General features: G+C 43.1%; 1 protein-coding gene across 1 annotated transcript in view; it reads left to right on the forward strand.

The window, feature by feature from the left end:
• The window catches only part of LOC122815037 (gamma-secretase activating protein), a 1452063-nt gene that overhangs the window by 648918 nt on the left and 779198 nt on the right, over positions 1-23947 (forward strand). The window contains exon 10 of the mRNA XM_044087286.1: positions 215-268. Within this exon, the coding sequence (XP_043943221.1) occupies positions 215-268 (54 nt within the window). The remainder of the gene's footprint in view (positions 1-214; positions 269-23947) is intronic.

A 23947-nucleotide genomic window follows, 5' to 3' on the forward strand; every position in this document is an offset into this window, starting at 1 on the left:
TTGTAAAAGTTGTAAAATTGTGTATGCAACCCACTAATATTTTCTTTCAGAAAAACATGGTGAAGAAATATATTTTTCCATCTAATGTCTAGTTTATATTAGGAATAACTTGCTGTACTTTTGCTGGGTGCAGCCTGGTGAAATGCAGATTCTTGTTGTTATTGTTTTATTCATAATTAGTTTTCCTAACTGATGTTGTATTTTGCTCTTTAAGGAAGTTCCTGGAGTGACATGTGTAACAGAAATTGCGGAACAGTCAGTTTTTAGGGTAAGAGCTTTTCACATTTCCTAGTTGTGGAATTAAATCTAAAATGTTCATAGTTTCTGTTTCAAGTCATGCTTCTGGTTATTGAATGAGAAATACAGGACACTGATAGGGACATATGTCAGGACTTCCTTTTTTAATAAAGCTATACAGGGTTTCTTCAAGCATTCTCAATCAGCTGATGAATGCATGTTAAACATTCAGCTATCAAAGGATGAATTCTCCTTACAAATCAGTTTTGCTTTAATTCTTTCTTTTCTCTCTCCAAATTACTGAGACTTGTTTTAATGTCCTTCCTTCACCTTCCACAAGCATTAAGATTCTGTCCCATACTTTCAATACCAGTGAGGACATGGTCCTGATATTATGGTATGGTATGGTATGGTGGGAAAGAAAGGTTCAACATGCATGGCTCTGCAGAGATTGGAAGAGGTATTGCTTTTTAACTTTGTCTCCCAGTCAATCTCCCTGCGCTGGTTTTTGTTCAAAGATTATTACTAGGCTAACTGTCCTTGTGGGTCATTTTAAGCCTAGCCAATTACCCCATGTGAGAATCAAACCTTGCACCTTAACCATTATGCCAACCTCCCACCCTACTAATATTAGTGCAGGTGCAAGCATGAGTAAGAGCAGCACAATTACCACTCCTGCCAGGTCTTGAACCCAGGACCCTGTACACCATAGTCAGAGCAATGTACCATTACACCAGTTGAGCTGTTGTGCTGCTGTATGCAAGTCAGCTAATGGCCAATGTTGTTATATCCATTAAACTGCTGAACAATGACATTTTCAAGAGATTGACATTGCAGCAGCATATCCCTCTCTCCTGCCACCATATTAAGCAGCTGTGTGTCCCAGAACAGCTGGACCTATTTACTGATCATGATTAGTTAGTAGCATATTTCAACATGCTGTTCTGTTGCAGGCAGACAGTTCTGGCAAAAATTTTAGTAACCTGAACACCTTCATCCACTGTCTTGTCTTAGAGTAGAGCTGGCTATCGATGTCCTAAAAGGGAAGGGCATGATTTGGTACTTTGTCTATAGAGCTAAGTAGGTTATGAGATACTAAGGATATCCTTTTTAGAATGTGGAGGGGGTGTCACATTTCCTAGAATATTCATCATAGCCCTTTAATGGGACTTAATGGCATTTATGTAGCTAGGATCTGATGGTTGATGTAATTTGTTTTTTAAACTTTCATGACATACTTCCTCCCACCTATCCTTCCTGTCTTTCCTCCTTTTTTTCTTCCATCCTTCATTCCTTTTCAAACGTGTTATAAAGCTGTCTGTAACTGGTGACATTCTGGTAATTTTTCATGAAGAAAGTATTAAGGAAAGAATTTTTAGAACAGCTATGAAACTGAAATGGTCAGTTTAAACTACTGCCTTGTGCTTTAGGATTGACCCAGTGCCATAATCTATTTAAATACAGAAGCCAGAGAGGATTTATTATCCTAATCATAGTCTTGCCAATAAGGCAAGCCACTCTGACGCTGCTAGAGTTCATCTTCTAAAAAGGAAGAAGTGGAGGAGGAAGGGGGTATTTTGCTCATGTCATTTTCTGTGGACCTTATTAAAAGGACTGATTGTTTCCAAGATATAATATAAGGATTGTCAAGCAGTGAATGTCACCAGTGTCCAACTTTCTTTGCTGATGTCCAGCGTGCCTTCTCTAGTTAAATAAAACTAACACAAATGGCAGTGGCTACTGTAAGAGGAATTTAAAAAGACAGCATTGGTACTAACAAACAGGCTGGGCCTGCTTCAGCCACACATTTCCTAGCTGTTATAGGCTTTCTGTGGGGTTTCTGTTCTATTGTATTCTATTGTACATGTGACTTTCAAATAACATTGTAACCGGGTCTTTAGGGAATCAGTCAGGAATCAACTCAAAACTCTGTTCAAACTTGTTTAACTTCTTAAGCGTAAGCACAATGCAATAAAAATGTAAGATGTAATCATAAACCAAAATGAAAAAAATAATGCAGTGCTTCCACAAACTGTAATATTATTCTGTACATGTGCATTGTGAATAAAACCTTTACTGTATAAACTTTTCAGTGTCAGACAAGTCCAATCTCCGACTGAAGTGCACACATAAAAGTATCCCATATTCTGTTGTACATCTAGTTGTGATGGCAGAATTTAGACTCTGTCTTGATCGCACTTTAAAAATTAAATTGTATGTTATGTCAGCCATTAAGCAAAATAATAACTCATTGGGCTCAAAACACAGCAAATGCATTACCTAACCAGCAACAAAATGCACAACGTTCATCATAAAAGTCAGTGTGCATCCTTATTGTCATTTTTGTCACATGTATCATAATGTAGACACAGAAAACACAGCCAACTGTCATGGAATGTCAGTTATTGCATGGGGCCAACTTTTTATTTTTTTATTTATTCATTTATTAGCCCCAGACTGTCTATCATCAGCTTCCTCCCAGTCAGCTGTTTCATTTATTCCCCTTTACCAGGGTGCTTTTTGGCTGGGAAGGAGCAGTCATTTAGAAAGCCAGCAGAGTGATTTGAGGGTTTGTACATTTTTTTTTTCAGGGAAAAGGGTTGGCCAATGGGCTGACTGTGCTGGCCATCCCTGACGTCCAGGGAGGGGAGTGCCACCAAACACCCACACCTCTACCACTGAAACACTGGAAATTGCACTTCCCTGTCAACTCTCCAATCTCCCACAATCCTCCTCTCCCCCCAGGAGAAGCAAGCAGACCACCCACCTTCACTTCTCTCCCTCTACCCCAGTTTCTACAGTGCCACAGCCGCTAATCAAACCCCTGTCACCTGAATCATAGTCAGGGCTCTCTCCCACCGTACCATGGAGTCAGGGTGTTGGACCACAGTTTAATAAATAGTAAAAACTTGTTAGTATTCATTTTCACAAAGTTACATGTCCAAGAGAAGGCTTTATCCATACAGATCATAATGTATGACATAACGGTTCCAGGGACACAAACTTGTTCCCCTTCTTTTAAGTCACAGTTATAGTCAAACCCTCCTTTGCCCACAAAATTGATCTGTTCATCCCATCAAGAGGCTGGAGCCCAGGGGCTTTACCTGATGTTCATAGTGTTACACTGCTGCAGTCATTACACTTGGGTTATCCTGCTGTCAGGCGATCCCGTAGTCAGCCAGAGTTCCAAAGTTTTGGTCCGGCATCGGTTGCTGTCGCTTCTTCCCTGACGTCAGTGCACCAGGGGTATATAAGAGGCATCCGATGCCATTTTCTTCAGTCTTTCTTGCCGCGTGGTGCCTGAAGCAGAAGCAGTTCGCAAGTGCTGGTCGGCCAACTCCTGAGATTTTCAAATCGAATTTCAGACCGAAGTCTTCAGTAAAGCTAAGTACCCCGTTGGGGAACCTTTTCTTGCCTCAGTCCAATGTCAGAAAAAGTTAACAATTGCATTTCTTGTGGGAAGCAAATACCTCATAAGGACTTTCATTCTTATTGTATTCCTTGTCTAGGCCCAGACCACGACGTCACAGTTGTCGGTTTTGTGCTAGGTTTAATAAACAAACTATTAAACGTCGGTTTGATTTCGCCCGACATTACTTTGGTAGGAAATTTAATTATACCATGCCGTCGGAGCAACCGATGACCGGAATGCATAAAAAACGCAAGGATAAGGACAGACAGCTGAGACCCTAACCAGACTCCGAGACCTCTGCTGGCCCAGTCGCCGGTTCTCCGGTTTTCAGTGAGGCGCCTACGCAGCCCCTGACGACTGCTGATTTAGAACTTCAGATGGCTTCCGATTCCCAAGCGAAGATTACTAGGCCTCCACAGCCTTCATCTTTAGCCCCTTCCAACTCCAGGGCTGAAGGAGATTCCAGTGCAGTTGAAACACCTTCAGTTGCAGAAGGTGTCTTCAGACCGACTACACTCACCATTAAATCCTATGCACAGCTGAAAACTCCTTTAAAAGCAAAAAAGACTGTACATCAGTCTCCAGTACAAGGCCCCATGCCTAAGAAATAGATGCTTAAGATGGCTGAAGATTTAATTCCCCTCCCCATCCCCCTCCTGATAAAAGGCCAAGACAGGAGGAGGATTACGCTTCCTCTGACCAGGTCTCAATTTCCACAGATTCTTCTGAGGAACAGGAATACTCTTTTCCCCCTTATGAAGACTCTGATGCTGAAGAGTCTATTCCCTCCGCATCTCCCCCAGAAGACTACTCTTTTAGGGAAACTTTACATACCATGAGGGAACATTTCCACTGGGAAGGCCAGGATTACTCTGATTCTAAGAAAAGGCTCCGAGAGTTCCTTTTACTACCCCAGCACAGACCACATGCTATCCCGCCCGTGTTAGACATTGTGAATGATGTTTATTTAGAATCTAGCCTAAACCCAGACTCTCTACCTCCTGCACCAGCCAAACCAGACAGATACTACAGAGTCCGTGACTCTCACAAATTCCTATATAAAAGTCCTGTTGCTGACCCAGAAACCATTTCCCAGGGTCCCAAAGGGGTTAAGGCCTCTATTGCTAAAAATCCTGTACCCTCTGAAAGGGATTCCAGAGCACTAGACAGATGGGGAAAGAAAGTATATACCTCAGCTACTCTAGCTATGAGGGCCTTAAATTGCCAGTTTCACATGCTGAAATATCAGCAATACCTGATGTCTCAATTAAAACAAAAAATGATCACACATTCAGAGCAGCCTGATTTCACGGAAATGCAAGATTTGTTGCATGCAGCTGAAGAAGTGGGAAAACATACTTTGCAATGTGGATTTGATTCATTGGAGGCTTCCTGTAGAGCAGCAGTGACTGGGTCTGTCATACGTAGGCATGCTTGGTTAAAAGAATAAACCCTACCTGATCATGTTAAAGCAAAGTTATTGGATGCACCTTTACACCAGGATGTTTTATTTGGTGTAAAAGCAGAAGAGGTTTTAAAGAAAATGCAGGATAAGGCAAAATATATGCAAACGGTCAAGGATTTTTTACAGGTTCAACCCCCTCGTTTCAGCAGAAATTGGCCAACAAAAAACTGGTCCTTTCCAGCTTCTGACAGACCACAGAGGGGCAAATACAGACGCCCATGGGGCAGAGGTCAGTCACAAGGCCCTTACAAGCCTCGACAATTGGGTACCACAACCCAGAAAGGAGGCAAAGACAGGTCCCAAGTTATCAGAAGACAAACACAATGACTTAACCCTCAGACTGCCAAGCAAATCTCTCTTGGCAGCTCCCTTGGGAGCATAATTAGCACTTTTTGCAGACAACTGGCACATCATTACAAAAGACAAATGGATCCTAAATATTGTCTCACAAGGATACAGATTCCACTTTCACACTTTACCAAGGATAAAAGGAATGCCAAACCTGCCACCAAATCAATGGGCAGAGGCTCAAAAACAAATTACAGCTCTCATGGACATGAGAGCCAGTCAACAGGTACCTACACAGGAGCAAGGACAAGGATTTTACTCAAGACTCTTTCTAGTCCCCAGAAAGGACAAAGCCTGGAGACCCATTCTGGACCTCTGAATTCTAAACACTTATCTGCAAGTACCCAAATTCAAGATGCTAACACTGCAGCAACTTCTTCCTATGCTGGGCAAGAAGCCTTGGCCAGTAACGTTGGATCTCAAGGAGGCATACCTGCATGTCCCTATCAGACAAAATTGCAGAAGATACCTCCGATTTATTGCAGGTTCAACTCATTATCAATTCTCTGCACTGCCCTTTGGCTTATCTACTGCGCCCAGGGTCTTCACAAAATGCCTGGCACCAGTAATTGCATACTGCAGACAAAGAGGAATTCAAATATATCCATAACTGGACGACTGCCTTATTCAAGCAGGCCCTTTGGCTTATCTACTGCGCCCAGGGTCTTCACAAAATGCCTCGCACCAGTAATTGCATACTGCAGACAAAGAGGAATTCAAATATATCCATACCTGGACGACTGCCTTATTCAAGCAGAAAGCAAGGACATTCTTTTAAAGCATCTGATGTTTGTCAAACACCTATTAAGTTGCCTAGGGTACACAGTAAACAAAAAGAAATCAAAACTAGTGCCCTCACAAGACATAATATTCCTGGGTGCCAGCTTAAATACAATGGCACAGATGGCTTATTTCATGCCAGACAAGCAAGAACAACTGACTCAATACTTCAAAATGATGGCAACAAAGACCCAACTCCCTGCAAGAAAAATTCTACAGGCCTTGGGATTCATGGCATCTTGTATACTATAAATACCATTTGCAAAACTGCATATGAGGAAATTACAATGGTACCTGAAAAGCGTATGGACTCAACACAGCCACAGCTTGGAAACAATAATACCACTCATTCCCTGCCTTCAGTAGGAGTTTCTGTGGTGGGCTCAGGCATGTCACCTCAACAAGGGTCAGCCTTTTATCTTACCCACAGCCAGGCAAACTATAACAACAGATGCATTGGATTATGCCTGGGGAGCACACATGGCAGGACAGTGCATTCAGGGCAAATGGTCTACAGATCAAAGGCATCTGCATATCAATCAAAAAGAGATGCTAGCTGTACAAAATGCCTTAACAGCTTTCAAGGACCTCCTACATCCAGGACAACTCCTAATAAAGACAGACAACACCACAGTAATGTGGTACATAAACAAGCAAGGGGGCACACACTCCTACCCCCTATGCAGGCAAGCAATGACCTTGTGGAACGCAGCACTGACGTACCAAGTTCAACTACAAACACAATTCCTGCTAGGAAAGAAAAACACATTGGCAGACGATCTAAGCAGAAACATCATGGATCCTCACGAGTGGAAACTAGATCCACAAATATTCGCAATGATAACTCAAAAATGGGGGCGCCCAGACATAGATCTGTTTGCCAACCCCCAAAACTACCAACTTCGGAAATTTTGCACAAGGACATACCACCCACTAGCTTGTAAAGTGGACGCCCTCCCATTCAGTTGGAAAACATTAACAGTGTATGCCTTTCCTCCACTGCCTCTTCTAGCAAAGGTGCTGCTGAAAGCCAGATTAGAGAGGCCACAAATGATACTCATTGTTCCAGACTGACCACGCCAGCACTGGTATCCAATACTAAGGAACATGGCTCAAGGCCCACCATGGATTTTGCCTCAAATTCCTCACCTACTCACTCAGCAAAACAATCAGATTCTACACAGCCAGCTCAAGACTTTAAATCTGGCTGCATGTCAAATTACCTAAGCAACCAGTCAACACTTCACTGTAAAGCTGTTATGGATGTCAATCTCTGGAGGCCAGGAGGCCCAGCACCAAGAAAACCTATTCAGACAAATGGAAAAGATTTTGTGGCTAAAGGCCAAAATCCCCTTGTTCCAAATATTCCTCAGATTCTACAATATTTAACTGAGATGTTGCACAAAGGACTTTCTTTTTCATCTATTAAGATCCATGCCTCAGCGATTTCAGCTCACTACAACACGGATCTTTCTATATTTTCACATCCACTGCTAAGACAGTACCTCGGAGGGGCTAAGAACATAAGACCACCCCGTAGAGCACCAACACCAACTTGGGATCTCAACTTTGTTCTGGAAAAGCTTACACTGCCGCCCTTTGAACCAGCTTTTACAGCTGATTTACAGTTTCTATCATGGAAAACTGCCCTGCTGCTAGCAATAACTCCAGCACGAAGAGTCTCAGAGGTACAGGCCCTAATGGCAGTGGAGCCTTTCATAATTTTTCATCAAGACAGAGTCGCTCTACGAACTAACCCTTCCTTTATGCCAAAGGTGGTATCCAGTGTGGACCTAAACCAAACCATTCATTTGCCCACCTTTTTCCCAAACCCTCAGAACAAAGGAGAAAGGCTCCTGCACTCTTTGGACATTCACAGGCAATTACATTACTACTTGGATAAAACTAAGGCTTTCAGAAAATCTGACCAGCTCTTTTTATCCTATGCTGCAGGATCACAAGGAAAAGCTATCTCAAAACAGACCATTTCTAAATGGATAGGACATTGTATCCATTTCTGCTACACACATCATGGGAAACCTGTTCCTGCTAGCATTAGGTCCCATTCCACCAGGGCTACAGCTACATCAACAGCCTTTCTCAGAGGAGTACCAACCAAGGATATTTTGGAGGCTGCAACTTGGAGTTCAGTGCACACCTTCACCAAGCACCATCACTTACCTCTATACTCTAAAACCAGAGCTGGCTTTGCCACTGCAGTTCTGCAGGGCCTACTAGCTTCTCCAAACCCTGTTTAGTTCCACCGCCCATCCTTAGCTTTGGGATTCAACCCAAGTGTGATGACTGGCAGCAGTGTAACACGATGAACATAGTACAGTTTTGTACCTACCATAAATGTAGATGTTTGAGTGTTCACACTGCTGCAGTCCAGGTTACCCTCCCTCCATCCCCTCTGACTTAGCTGAACTTTTCTATACCTTTCTATCTTGTACAACCTTTGTGGTGTATTTGCTTGTAACTGAAGGTATTCCTTTTATTTCCTTTACATGTTTAATTAGCAATATGTATTGCCCACCTACTTGGGGGCACCTGACATCTGGGGCAAGAAAAACTGAAGAAAATGGCGTAGGATGCCTCTTATATACCCCTGGTGCACTGACGTCAGGGAAAAAGCGACAGCAACTGATGCCGGACCAAGACTTTGGAACTCTGGCTGACTGCGGGACCGCCTGATGGCAGGATAACCCAAGTGTGATGACTGAAGCAGTGTGAACACTCGAACATCTACGTTTATGGTAGGTACAAAACTGTACTTTCCTCCTAGGAGCAAGTAGTGAGCAGTGGGTGTGAGACCATTATGCTACTTGGGAAATCTGGGAAAGTGCACTTCTGTCCCTATCACTTCTCCACTGCATATGCCCCCTACATCCCTTGGGATGATTTGCGGAGAATGTATGTGAGAGCATATCCCCCACTTTTATGAGACAGCCCACCCATATCCTATCACTCTTGAAAATATTATCCCTCTGGTAATCCTGTGTCTGCAACAGGGATTTCTACATGGAGGCTTCACTCTGGGCATGCTTCCCCATACCCCCAGTCAATTCCTGAAGCACCCAATTCACTGACAGAGTGCAGGTTGACTAGTTTAGAGTCATTGCTTTATCCCTGTATGCCATGTGGCTGCCATAAATAATGGGCATAGACTTTTTTTCCAGAGCAGACCTACTACTTTATTTACACTTTTCCTGATACACAATTACTGTGCAATTCTCATACATGGTACTGTATTCTTATACTCATGGTTAGTCCATTTTCAAATATTTTTATACAGAATATCTCTAACCTTTTTCTCATTGTATATGTTGAACTCAGCCTAAGTCCAGGGCAATGTAAAGTGTTTTGTCCACGCATTGACTTCTGTCATGCATTGAAACACAGTCGTTCTTCACTGGTAAACTTTGCATCCTTCACTGCCTTTAGCCTCACAGTCTCCCCCCCCCCCCTTCATCAGACTTTCCTTCAAAAATCACGCCTTCCTCTCATTCATGTGTCCCTCTACATATTGCTGTTGATGCACTTGCCGAGCCTGTTCCCAGTTCAGCCATTTTGCTTTATGTGATCAGTTTACTTTATATTTCATTGTTTCCTTCTCCATCAGTTGTTTTAATCACATCCTCTACTTTTGGCTCTTGACTTGTTTGTCACAGCTTAGCTAGGCATTTTTTTTGGCAGCAGTCAACATTAACACTGTCAAGACTTCAGTACAAAGTTGCACCTGCAGATCCTCTACCCAGCTTAAATAAAAGTTTATTTCCTCCTAGTCATATCCCTTAGATCCTTTGAATCAGGTTTTGCAGTTCCCTTTGAATTGTCTTACCTTGTTACATGACCAAAAGACGTACCTCCAGTCCTCCTCCTGATCCTCTTCACGTCTCCAACACTGTTGATTAACTTCAGGGAACATTTTTGCAATCTATCTGGAGTATAAAAATTTCCTTGATTTTTGTCATTACTCTTGAGGCCTTACATGAGACCCACAGTAGTGGTGCTGCGGTAGCGTTGTCGCCTCACAGCAAGACGTCCTGTTCGATTCTCAGCTTGACCGTCTTCCGTGTGGAGGCATGCATGAATGGGCGTGCCTTCTTTGAAGGTTGTGCGTCAGGGCTGGTAACTCTGCACGTAAAAAGCCACTACCAAACATTAGCAGACCGGAGTTCTGCTGTGGCGACCCCTGACCGGGATAAGCTGAAAGACACAACAACAACAACAACTCTTGAGGCCTTACATACTACTACAAATGTTTCTACAGTAATCTTTATCTTTGTTACCCTCTGCCATGTCGGTATTTGCTTAATTCTTTCCTTCTATATTTTAATAAAGCCCTATAAAATCTATTAATCTGTCTGTTATTCTTGTTTCCCTCTGATCTTGCTTCCAACACTAGTATCACTAATTCTGGTGTTTCACACTTTTGTCTTTCAATATGTTTATCCTGTTTTTTCAGGAATTCAAGTAAACCTTTCTTATGCTTGGGTTGTATTGCTCAAAAAACTCTTGCTAGCCCATCCTGTCCTCTCCTCCCAGTAACTGTTCTACTTGTATAGGTTCATAGGTTGGTACTAGGCTATAGGCCCTAGGGCCTATACAAGCCTAGCCATAACATTTGCCTGGCTATTTCTTCCTAGAATATTTACTTCCCTGGTCCCCTGTCTAGCAGGGTGACTGACGTGATCCCCGGGGTGAATTTCCTATCTCCCATCCAGTCGTCAAGGTTCCTTTTGAAGAGGGCCAAAGAGGCGTTCAGCTTGACATGTATGGGCAGACTATTCCAGAGTATGGGGAGAGGTCAGGAACCTATCCCTCCAGCATGTTTTGTTCATTGTGATGACCAGGTTTAGATCCCTGGAGCGTGTGGCTCTGAGGTGATTGGGATTTATTTAAGTGCAGCATGTCCTACAGCACTGGGTTTGACATGGCCTTGTATGTTAAGCAGAGATCGCCTCTGAGTAGGCGATATGCGAAAGAGTATAGATGGAGTTTTTTAGATGGTCAGCATAGGGCATCTGCTTTAGGCCTGTGATTCTTTTAGTGAGGTATTTCTGTGACCTTTCCAGTTGCAGGTGTCTTGTGAGGTACATACCAAATGGGGCGTTGTACTCTATAATGGGTCTAATGAGGGATGAGTACAGCGGGACAATGACCTACTTTTTTCTGGATGAAAAGCCCTTAGTGATGAGGTGTGCCACATAGAAGGATTTCCTGACTGTTGTGACTATGTGGTTCTCGAAGGTGAGACCACTGTCCACCTGTGTCCCTAAGTCCCTTATCACACTTTTGGTATTTAGTGTACTGCCACTTATGTGGTAATTCATGGGTACTTGTTTTTTCCCAAAGGGGTTAACTATACATTTCTTGGCATTGAGCTTGAGCCCATGGCTCTGACACCAAGCGTCTGTTTCTTTAAGGCCCTTTTATAGAATAGCCACATCATTTGGGGATTCAATATTGGCTCCCAGTTTGCAGTCATCTGTGAACTTTGTTAGCCAGAGTCCCTTAGTGCTATCCTGTACTTCAGAGAAGTAGATGCCAAACAAGAGCAGTCCCAGGACTGAACCCTAAGGTACTCTTCTTGTCACTTGTGTGGAGCTGGATTTTGAGTCGGCTACTTTTACAGTGTGGGTTCTGTCAGTAAGCCAGTTGGCAACCCATCGAGTGATGTAGGGATTAGTGCCCAGCTTATTAAGTTTATCTATGATTCCAGAGTGGGGGATGGTGTCAAAGGCCTTGGCGAGGTCCAGATAGGCTGTATGGACTGCCTTACCCTCATCCACGGCTCTGGAGACTGATTTGAAGAATTCAGTTAGGTTGAGGAGAAAAGATTGTCCCTTTACGAAGCCAAACTGGGTGGGGTCCAGTATTTGAAGGTTGCCAATGTCTTTGTTTATAAGTTCCATGATATTGCGTTCTATGGCTTTGCAGATCAGGCTCATCAGACTTATGGGACAATAGTTCCTGGGATCCAAGGTGGATACCCCTTGTGGAGTGGGATAACTGTAACTGTGCTCCACTCATTGGACACAAAGCCTGAGGTGAGGCTATGATTAAACATGACACTTAGGTGGGGTGCCAGTTCATTTTGTAGTTCATGTAGTACACAGCCCAGGATGTCGTCTGGTCCCATGGATGCTGTATTTTTAGCTTTGGAGAGTGTGCTTTTTACCTGTGTGGCCGTGATTACTGGAATTTGGCAGTCTTTTGATATTGAGATGGGCCCTTTAGGGGGTAAGAGGGGGGTGAAGTTGGCACTGAAAAAATCTGCCAGGATATTGGCAATATCCTTGGGATCAGTACATTTGATGTCATTCTGTTGTAGCTCAAAGCAGATCTGAGCATTGCCATTTAGATTCTTGACATAACTATAAAATGCCTTGTGGTTGTCTTTGGAACCTTTGGCAATTTTATTTTCATAGCTAGCTTTGGAGGATTTTATGAGGGATCTTAGCTTCCTACTGGGGCTGGTAATGGAGTTTTTTGCATACTGGGATTTTTCTCTTTTCTGCATCAGATGTTCTTCGTGTTTCACTGTTGCAGTCATTACATTTGGGTAATCTGCTGGCAGGTTGCCCTCAGTCGGCCTGAATAACAAAGTCTTGGGTCCTGCGTCGGTTGCTGTCTCCTCTTCCATGATGTCAGGTCATTAGGGGTATAAAACATGCAGCCGACACCATTTTATTCAGTCTTTTTTGCCACGTGGTGCCCGAAGCAGAAGCAGTTCGCAAGTGCCGGTCGGCCGACTCCTGAAATTTTCGTATTCGAGTTTCAGAACCAAAGTCTTCAAACTAAAGCTAAGTACCCCGTTGGGGAAACTTTTTCTTGCTCCTTACCAATGTCAGTAAAAGTTAATAATTACATTACTTGTGAGAAGCAAATATCTCATAAGGATTTTCATTTGTACTGTATTCCTTGCCTAGGCCCTGATCACAACGTGCCTTGCTGTCGTTTGTGTGCTAGATTTAACCAATGCACTATTAAGCGTTGGTATATTTTTGCTTCTAAATATTTTGGTCCAAGATTTAATTATCCTAAAATGTTGTCGATTAGCAATCCGACTACTGGAGTTCATAAAAAACACAAAGAAAAAGACAGAGACAGACCGTCGAGGTCCAAAATAGATGATGAAGCTTCTCCTAAGCTAGTCGCCGGTACTCAGTGAGGTGCTTTTGCAGCCCCTGATACCCGCTACTTTTGAGTCGCAGGCCTCTACCGAGACCAATTCGGAGTCCGATATGCCACGAGATTCTCAGAGTATTGAACCCGCGGATGTCTCTCCCTTGGATTGGTCTGGAGCCGCTGAGTAGGTACCGGCTTCTGAGGGTGTTTTCAGGCCTCAACATTTTTATATTAAACCGACGCCAGCAACAAAAACAAGGTCAAAAACAATTTCTATGTCTAAAAAACAGACGCATGAGCCATGTGCTCAGGCTCCTATGCCTAAAAAACAGATGATCAAAATGGCTGAGGATTTAATTACCTTGATTAGGGGTTCCCAACCCCCCCCCCCCCTAAGAGGCCTAGGCAAGGCACTGACTATGAATCTTCAGAACAGGTTTCCATTTCTTCTGATCCCACTTCTGATCAGGAATTTTCTATTCCACCCTATGAGGATTCTGATGCAGAGGAATCCATCCCGTCTGCATCTCCTCCTGAAGATTACTCTTTTGCAGAGACTCTGCATACTTTAAGGGAACATTTTCACTGGGAGAGTCAGGACTTCTCTGAATCAAAAAAGAGGCTTAGGGATTTCCTTCTTCTTCTTCAGCATAGGTCTTTGACAATACCTCCTGTATTAGACATTGTTGATGTGTTTTCGGAATCAAGCATGGCTCCTGATTCCCTGCCTCCAGTTCCTAGTAAGCCAGACAGATATTACAGGGTTCCTAACTCCCACAAATTTATTTTCAAAAATCCTGCTGCTGATCCTGAGACTATTTATCAGGTTCCTAAAGGTGTAAAGGCCTCTGCAGCCAAAAATCCTACCCCTTTTGATAGAAATTACAGGGCGCTGCATAGATGGGGTAAGAAGGTTTATACATCTGCAACCTTGGCAATCAGGGCTTTAAACTGCCAGTTTCATATGCTTAAATATCAACAGCATGTTATGGGCTTACTGAAGCAGAAAATGATGTTGATTTCTGATTGTGTGAAAAGTAAAGAGTTACAGGAATTATTGCATTCAGCAGAACAGGTTGGAAAGCATACTTTGCAATGTGGTTTTGATTCCTTGGAGGCCTTTTGTAGGGCCATCGTTACTGGATCTGTGATTAGAAGGCATGCCTGGCTCAAGGAGCAAAATCTGCCTGATCATGTTAAAGCTAAATTGTTGGATGCCCCTTTACAGCATGATACTCTTTTTGGTAATAAGGCAGAAGAGGTTTTAAAGAAAATGGAAGACAAAGCTAAATCTATGCAAACTGTAAAATATTTCTTGCAAGTGCAGCCACCCAGGTTCAGTAGGCACTGGCCTACAAAAAAATGGTCCTTTCCTGTGTCCAACAGAGTCACTCAGGGCAATTCCAGGCACTCAAAAGGCTCCAGATACCAATCACAGGGTTCTTACAGATCAAAGCAATGGGGTGCCTCCACCTCCAAATCTGGAGGAAACGAAGCACCACCCTACAGTAAACAGTCTCAATGACTTCCCTCTACCAGCACCAAGCACTTATCTTTTGGCAGCCCCTTTGGGGGGAAAACTAGCACTTCATGCTCAAAATTGGCAGTTAATTACCCAGGACAAGTGGGTATTAAACGTAGTATCCCAGGGGTACAGATTTCATTTCCATACTTTGCCAATTCCAAGTGAATGGCCGGATCTGCCACAAAACCAGTGGGCAGAGGCCCAGAAACAAGTCATGCCGCTCATGGATATGGGGGCTATTCAACCAGTACCAGAAAAGGAAAAAGGACAAGGTTTTTATTCAAGACTTTTCCTGGTACTCAGAAAAGACGATTCTTGGCATCCAATACTGGACTTATCGATTCTGAACATGTACCTGTACATTCCAAAATTCAAAATGCTGACTTTACAACAGCTACTGCCTATGCTAGGCAGGAATGCTTGGTTAGTAACTCTAGACTTAAAAGAGGAATACCCCCATATCCCAATAAGGGAATCATGCAGAAGATACCTCCGCTTCAAAGCAGGTTTTTTGCATTACCAATTCTCTGCACTGCCCTTTGGCTTATCTAGTACACCCAGGGTCTTTACAAAGTGCCTGGCGCCAGTTATTGCATTCTGCAGACAAAAAAGCATTCAAATTTATCCTTATCTGGACTGTCTCATTCAAGCAGAGGACAAGGACACTCTTCTTCAACATCTGGTGTTTGTAAAAAGGCTTCTAGCATGCCTAGGGTACACCATAAACGAAAAGAAATCACAACCGGTACCCTCTCAAGTAATTACATTCCTGGGTACAAGCTTGAATACAACTGCCCAGATGGCTTACCTCCTGCCAGACAAACAAAGGCAACTGACAACATACTTCAAACAAATGGCAACAAAAACCCAGTTATCTGCAAGACGAATTCTGCAGGTTTGGGGTTCATGGCATCCTGCATTCTACTAATTCCATATGCGAGACTGCATATGAGGAAACTTCAATGGTACCTAAAAAGTTTATGGAGTCAGCATTATCACAGCCTGGAAACTATGATTCCTCTCATTCCCTCCCTACAACAGGAGTTTCTTTGGTGGGCAGAGACATGTCACCAAAACAAGGGACTGTCATTCATTCTACCCCCTGCCACCCAAACCCTAACTACAGATGCATCAGACTATGCTTGGGGGCCCACCTGTCAGGGAAATGCATTCAGGGCAAATGGAGCCCAAACCAAATTCATCTGCATATCAACCAGAAAGAGATGCTAGCTGTTCAGAATGCTCTGATAGCCTTCAAGGGCTTACTTCATCCAGGACAACTACTGATAAAGACGAACAACACCACAATTATGTGGTACATAAACAAGCAGGGGGGTACACATTCCTACCCCCTTTGCAGACTAGCCATGGCTTTGGGGAACACAGCCTTGACTTACCAAATACATCTTCAAGCTCAATTCCGACCAGGAAAGCAAAATACTCTGGCAGACGACCTAAGCAGAAATCTTATGAACCCTCACGAATGGAAACTGGATCCACAAATCTTCAGCATGTTAACACAGAAATGGGGGAGCCCAGACATAGATATATTTGCCTCTCCCCAAAATGATCAGTTGGACAAATTCTGCACAAGAACTCATCACAAAAAAGCATGGAAAGTGGATGCTCTATCCTTCTGCTGGAAAAACCTATCAGTTTATGTCTTTCCCCCTCTGCCTCTGCTTTCCAAGGTCTTACTAAAAGTCAGACAGGAAAAACCAAAAATGATCCTAATTGCTCCAGACTGGCCCCGCCAGCACTGGTACCCACTTCTAAGGAATATGTCTTACCCGCTTCTAAGGAATATGTCTCACCTTCCTCCATGGTACTCGCCTCAAATACCTCATCTACTGTCTCAGCAGATCTATCAGATTCTGCACACTGAGATCCAAACTCTGAATCTTGCAGCATGGCTAATCAACTAATTATTCAAACAACACCTCTCAGTAAATCTGTGATGGGTGTCATTTTGGAAACCAGAAGGCCTAGTACTAGAAAATCTTATGCTGATAAATGGAAGGCATTCTGTGCTTGGAACCAAGCACAAGGAATAGACACAGCAAAGCCCAATATTCCTCAGATTTTACAATATCTGACTGAGATGAATGACAAGGGCCTATCTTTTTCTTCAATAAAAATCCATGCCTCCGCCATCTCGCCTCATTACAACACAGAGCCTCCCCTCTTTAATCATCTACTGCTTAAACAATATTTTAGAGGGGCCAAAAATTTAAGGCCTCCCAGAAGAGCACCAACTCTTGCATGGGACCTCAATTTTGTGCTGGAAAAACTCACCCTGCCTCCTTTTGAACCAGCAGCTACTGCGGATATAAAATTTCTATCTTGGAAAACAGCTTTTCTTTTGGCAGTCACTTCAGCAAGAAGGGTTTCAGAACTACAGGCTCTCATGGCAGTGGAGCCTTTTATTATATTTTACTGGGACAGGGTGTCCCTCAGGACCAATCCTTCTTTTATGCCTATGGTGGTATCCAGTGTGCACTTAACCAGACCATTCACCTGCCAACGTTTTACCCAAATCCTCAGAACAAGGGGGAGCGGATTCTGCATTCATTGGATGTACACAGACAACTAAGATTCGACTTAAGTAGGACCAAATCTCTAAGAAAGTCTGAGCAACTACTGGTAGCATTTGCTGCAGGATCAGAGGGGAAGGCTATATCAAAGCAGACTATTTCTAAATGGATAAGCCACTGCATTCGTTTCTGCTATTTGCACCATGGCAAACCTGTGCCCAAGGGGATCAGATCACATTCCACCAGGGCTGCCTCTACTTCAGCAGCTTTTCTCAGAGGGGTCCCAACCAGAGACATTCTAGAAGCTGCTACTTGGAGCTCTGTTCACACCTTCACAAAGCATTATCATTTACCTCTCTTCTCCAAATCCAGGGCAGGCTTTACCACTGCAGTCCTGCAGGGCCTTATAGCCGCTCCCAATGCTGTTTAGTTCTATCCTCCCATCCATAGCTTTGGGATTCTACCCAAATGTAATGACTGCAACAGTGAAACATGAAGAACATAGTACAGTTGTGTATACTTACCATAAATGTAGATGTTCAAGTGTATTCACTGTTGCAGTCCGGGTTACCCACCCGCTATCCCCCTTTTCTATACCTTTTCTCTATCCTTCACTATACTCAAAAGCCTTTGTGGTGTATTTTCTTTTTAGTTGAAGGTAAATTTTATATTTCTAAAAGTGCATTTATACATATTTACTGTTTATTTATATATATATTTTTGCTCCCCATTTGGGGGGCACATGACATGTGGGGCAAGAAAAACTGAATAAAATGGCGTTGCCTGCATGTTTTATACCCCTGACGACCTGACGTCATGGAAGAGAAGAGAGCAACCGACGCAGGACCCAAGACTTTGTTATTCAGACCGACTGAGGGTAACCTGCCAGCAGATTACCAAATATAATGACTGCAACAGTGAATATACTCGAACATCTATATTTATGGTAAGTGTACACAGCTGTACTTTTCTTCCTTCTGTTGTATAGTTTGTTTATGGCAGGAGACCACCAGATTGGGTTCCTTGTTTTGGAGGAGACCATCCTGGTTCTGTTTGGAATGGCATGATTCATGCACGAGTGGATGTGCTCATACAGTGCCTTAGTGTAGGATTCAGCATTCGAACTTTCAGTTCCCGTCTGCATGGGTGTTATGAAGTTTGTCACTTCTGACTTGAGTAGCATGAAGTTGGCTTTGGAGAAGTTTTTTGGAGGTTTCCCGACTGGGGGGTGGGGGTGGGATTTGGACGTCAAGGGTGATTAGCTTATGGTCAGACCTGACCAATGAGGGGGTGACTACTGGTGTGGAGCATCGATCTCCCATGTTGGTGATGACCAGGTCTAGGATATTTGAGCCCCTGATGGGACTATGGATTAGTTGGTCCAGGGTGTTTGAATTTTTGAATTCCAAGAACCGTTGGGCAAAGGTGTTGGTACCAGAGTAGTTTTCCCAATTAATGGCAGGGTAGTTGAAATCACCCAGTATTAGGGTGTTTGGTTGTATCTTAATATTTTCTAATATGTTTAGAAAGGTGTAGCGAGAATCTTGGGGCATGGTGAGGGATCTGTAGCAAGCTAAAATTTGGATTGCAGTCTTACCTAGTGTTAGTTGCACCTGTAGGATTTCAGATGCATTGTGTTCGGCAACTAGCCTGGAGGTGTGAATATCCTTGGTGAATATGGACACTCCTCCACCTTTAGTGTTTCGGTCCTGGTTTGGTGGCTGAAAAGTGTGGTAAGAGTTGTAGCCTGGTATTGCAGGGGTGCTCTCTGGAGCCTTGAACCAGATCTCAGTTACTGCACAGATATCGATGTTCTCCATTTTTAGAAGTGCCTCGAGAGAGTGCATTTTGAGGTTTAGACTTCTAGCATTGAGTAGCATTACCTTCATATTTTGCATGCTTATATCAGTTATGGTGGTGGTTTTGTCCTTTGAGCTTTGCTGAAAAAAGGCACTACAGGGGTGGCAAGAGCCTTAGCCAGTAACGTCAATCCCAGGGGCAACAGGTGCAGACCATCTCTGGCAAAGCATCGTGGTCTGTTGATCATGTCGTCCCAGACAGACAGATACTGGATCCCCTTTGAATGACACCAGAAACTTAGCCAATTGTTGAAGTCAATCATTTTGTCCTTATACTGTGGTATCATTCTAGGTGAAGGCAGGATGCTGCTCAGGGCTAGGGTCATACCTGCCTGGGTCACATGATCCGAAAGCTCTTCCATGTCTCTTTTCATGTAGTCCAGGGTGGTACGTCTTAAGTCAGTCACTTCAACATGGACAATGACATTCCTATTTGTACTTGTTGTGGAGTGACTTGAGTGCATGCATTATGTGGCGGATCCTGGCACCCGACAGGCAGCTGACAGAAATTTTCTCCTTGTTCAGCCTGGTGAGTGGGACATCAGTGTGCCTGACTATAGAGTCACCTATGACTAAAGTGTTGGGTACATTGTCTTGCCTTAGGGGCTGTTGTTTGGTGGCACACTGGTGTTTTGAGCTATGTGTCACTTTGGTTGTGATTGGTGTTTGTTTGCGTTTCAGCTTTGGAGGTCCTTGTTGCTTGAGCAGGTTAATGTTAAGGGGCTCCGCATAAATGGGTTTAGTGTTACCATGTGTGGATGTGGTGGCATGAGTTTTGAAGGGCTATGTGTTGCTTGAAGTGTAGTGCAGGTGTTAACCTTCTCCTCTTGACTGTCTAGCACAATCTTGGCAGGAGAGAGCTTTGCTTCCAGTTTGGTTATGTAAGTGCATCTCTCGCAGATTGTAGTGTTGGGCAGTAGGAGGAGAGGGTTGACTGTGTACATGAGACAATTGCTGCATTGCCCCAGTATGCCCAGATTCACTAGATGGACAGGAGGAATCACCGGAGGCTGACCCTTGGAATGCTTGTTCGGTGTTTCTTCTGTAAAGTACAAGAGCTGTTTTCCCTTACCTTGGCAAGGTATTTTGCAATTATAGGCTGTTTAGTGCCTACGATTAATTTTGCCTTATTGACAAGGAGAATTAAGTGCTTGTAACAGTTTAAGGCTTTCTAGTGCGTTCCCGCAGGTTAGTTACAAGAAAGGTGGGAAACAAGTGCAGATGTGGGCTTTTGAACCAGAAAGTTGAAAGAGATGGACAAACTGCCCAAATGGTCAATAAGCTAAAATTTTTGGGCCAAAAACCATTCCTCTTGTGGTAGACGGGCTACCTAGTGCTTACCACTCCCACTGATAAGCTAGAAGGCTTCCCTCCAACACAGAAAGGCTTGGGGGCTTAGAAGCTTACCAGCAGTCCTGGAAACAGCAACTCTGTATCTCGACTAGGCTAGTTATAGGAAAGGTGGGAAACAAGCGCAAGTGCGGCTTTTAAACCAGAAAGTTGAAAGATATGGAAAAACAACTGCCCAAACGGCTAATAAGCTACAATTTCTGGGCCAGGAACCACTCCTCTTGTGGTAGATAGGCTACCTAGTGCTTACTACTCCCACTGATAAGCTAGAAGGCTTCTCTCCAACACAGAAAGGCTTGGGGGCCTCAGAAGCTTACAAAGAGTCCTGCATACAGCAAATATGTACCTGGACTAGACTAGTTACAGGAAAGGCAGGGAATAAGTGCAAATGCGGCCTTTTAAGCCAGAAAGATGAAAGAGATGGAAAAACTGCCCAAACGGCCAATAAACTGCAATTTCTGGGCCAAAACCCACTCTTCTCATGGTAGATAAGCTAACTAGTGCTTACCACTCCCACTGATAAGCTAGAAGGCTTCCCTCCAACAAAGAAAGGCTTGGGGGGGCTCAGAAGCTTACCAACCGTCCTGGATACAGCAAGTCTGTATCTGGACTAGACTAGTTGCAGGAAAGGCGGGAAACAAATGTAAATGCGGCTTTTAAACCAGAAAGTTGAAAGAAATGAAAAAAAAAACAGCTCAAACGGCCAATAAGCTACAATTTCTGGGCCAGGAACCACTCCTCTTGTGGTAGATACGCTACCTAGTGCTTACTACTCCCACTGATAAGCTAGAAGGCTTCTCTCCAACACAGAAAGGCTTGGGGGGCTCAGAAGCTTACAAAGAGTCCTGCATATAGCAAATCTGTACCTGGGCTAGTCCAGTAACAGGAAAGGCAGGAAACAGGAGCAAAAGCAGGCTTTTAAACCAGAAGGTTGAAGGAGATGGAAAAGCTTCCCAAACGGCCAATAAACTATCATTTCTGGGCCAGAAACCACTCCTCTTGTGGTAGATAGGCTACCTAGTGCTTACCACACTGATAAGCTAGAAGGCTTCCCTCCAATACAGAAAGGTGTGGGGGGCTCAGTAGCTTACCAGCAGTCTTGGATACAGCAGATCTGTATCTGGACTAGACTAGTTACAGGAAAAGCAGGAAACAAGCTTAGAATTTTTTTTTTTTTTTACAGAAAAGCAGCAAAAACAGCAGTAAATACAATTCAAATGCATTGCAGGCTAGCACACGAGTGTGTAGCAGTATTACGACAAATACGGTTTAAATAAATGCAATTAAATTAACAAACAACTAAAAACAAGTGCAGAAGGCAGTAAATTAGAAGGCTACTAACAAGCAGCAATAAGTGCAGAGTAAGAGGAACTGAACAGACAACAGTACGCAGAACAGCAACTAAGACAGTTACAGTAAGAGCAGCTGAATAAAGTTTTTTTATTTTTTTTTTTTGGGAGGGAACAGAGCAGGATTAAGAGGCTACAGGGTTGTCCTTTCCAAATGCTCTCTTTGTACACAGTAGGAGTGCCTGAAATCAGAATATGATCTCACTGCACTCAACTGAGTGAGCAAATGAGATGGGCCCAGAAGGAGTATCCAAATACAAATTTACAAGAGGGGCGGGCAGTTTCAAGGCCACTAAGATTAACACCAAAACAAAAACAGGGACTAGGGGTGGGAACTAACTGTAGAGACACAGAGCCACAATTTTCAGTTCAATTAATATTGAGTGAGAAACAAAAATAAATACAATGCAGTACTATATGAAAAAGTGCAGATAAAAGTGTAGTTAAATTCACTTATACATCCAGTTGATTGCAGGTAGATCGTGGCCAGCCAAAGCTCAGATATTTAGCAGAAATAACCCAAGCTGTACCACTTATATAAGGCAGGACAGCCCCTAGGCTAAAACACAGAATACCAATGACGAAAAGTTGTGTTTGAAATGTTTTTGCCTTTTGGCACCGGTATTCTCATTTTGACAGAAATTTCTGCTAACTGGTATATCTCAAACTAAATTTTGTTTCTGCAAGCCTTTTGGGCACAACGGAAATTTTCATTTCTAGAAACCCATGTTATATAGTATTTTGCAAAGATACATCAGGTGCACTCTGTCAGATGCCTTCTCACTATCAAAGCCTGTCAAAGTCAGACTTCTGCCACTCCTCTCTGCCTCTGCATATATCCTTTGCATCTTTAATATGTAATCAGATGTTTGCCCACCCTTTACAAATCCAGATTGGTCCCATATCTATGACCTTTTGCTAGGATTTTCTCAAGCCTGTTTGCCAAGATGATTGCAAATGCTTTATAGTCATGTTTAAGTACTGATATTGGACAATAAAACACTTGGACTAGCTGGGTCTCTGTACTCTTTCAATATCACTGAAATTACAGTTTTTTTTCAATGATAATGGAATACAGTTTTCTGCTGCATTATCCAATGAAACAAGTCTAAACAGGTCGAGAGTAATTGTGGACTGCACTCTTTCCATGTCTTTATTGGAAAGCTGTCCCATCCTAAGGGTTTACCCATAGCCAGCTTTACCATCTTTTTTTCCATGTCTTAGTTCAGAATAGGCCTACCATCCTCTCCTCTTAACATGTAATTCTATAAGCCTTCCCAAAAATTTCCCAGCTTTATCAACCAATCTGTCTCTTTTTCCTTTGTGGAGTGTATAATGACCTAGAGTAGTTTCTCAGAAGGCCTGCAGTCTTTCTTGGCTTCTTGCACACTTTTCCATCTTTGAGTCCCTCATTTTACTAAGCTTCTTTCTACCTTCTCCTCTCTGAACTTACCTGCTAATATTTTTGTGATCTTCAAAAAAAATGTAATCTACAAGCTGTCTGTTTTCTATATATTGATTCCGCCAAATACTTATTCCAAACACATTCCAGATCCTTTAGTTCTTCACTTTCAGCATCTCGTAAACATGCACTTCTCCTCTGTAGATCCTTCATTCTGCCTAATTTGGTTGTTATAAAGTCCCTTTTTACTTCATTCCTGAAGTCTTCGCTGTCATCTTTTCGCATTCTTTCGGTTTAATTTCTCCAAGTCTTTTGGGTTTCTAATACCAGGAAAGGAATGGACCCCATTCCTAAGTCAAAGTATGATTAGAGTTTGTGAAATTAGTATTGTTTCAATCTTTGATGGTAGCCAAAACTGTTCCTTGCAGCACCCACATTGTGCTCAGAATTGTCTCTTTCTGCAGTTCATATGGACTCGCATGTATCTGTAGCATATCTAAATAAGACTGCAAATTCGTTTTTATGAGACCCATTTCTCCTACTAATATTGGA

The sequence above is a fragment of the Protopterus annectens genome, chromosome 11.part0 (genome assembly GCF_019279795.1).
Source record: "Protopterus annectens isolate FY-2018-M chromosome 11.part0, PAN1.0, whole genome shotgun sequence".
Lineage (NCBI taxonomy): Eukaryota > Metazoa > Chordata > Ceratodontiformes > Protopteridae > Protopterus > Protopterus annectens.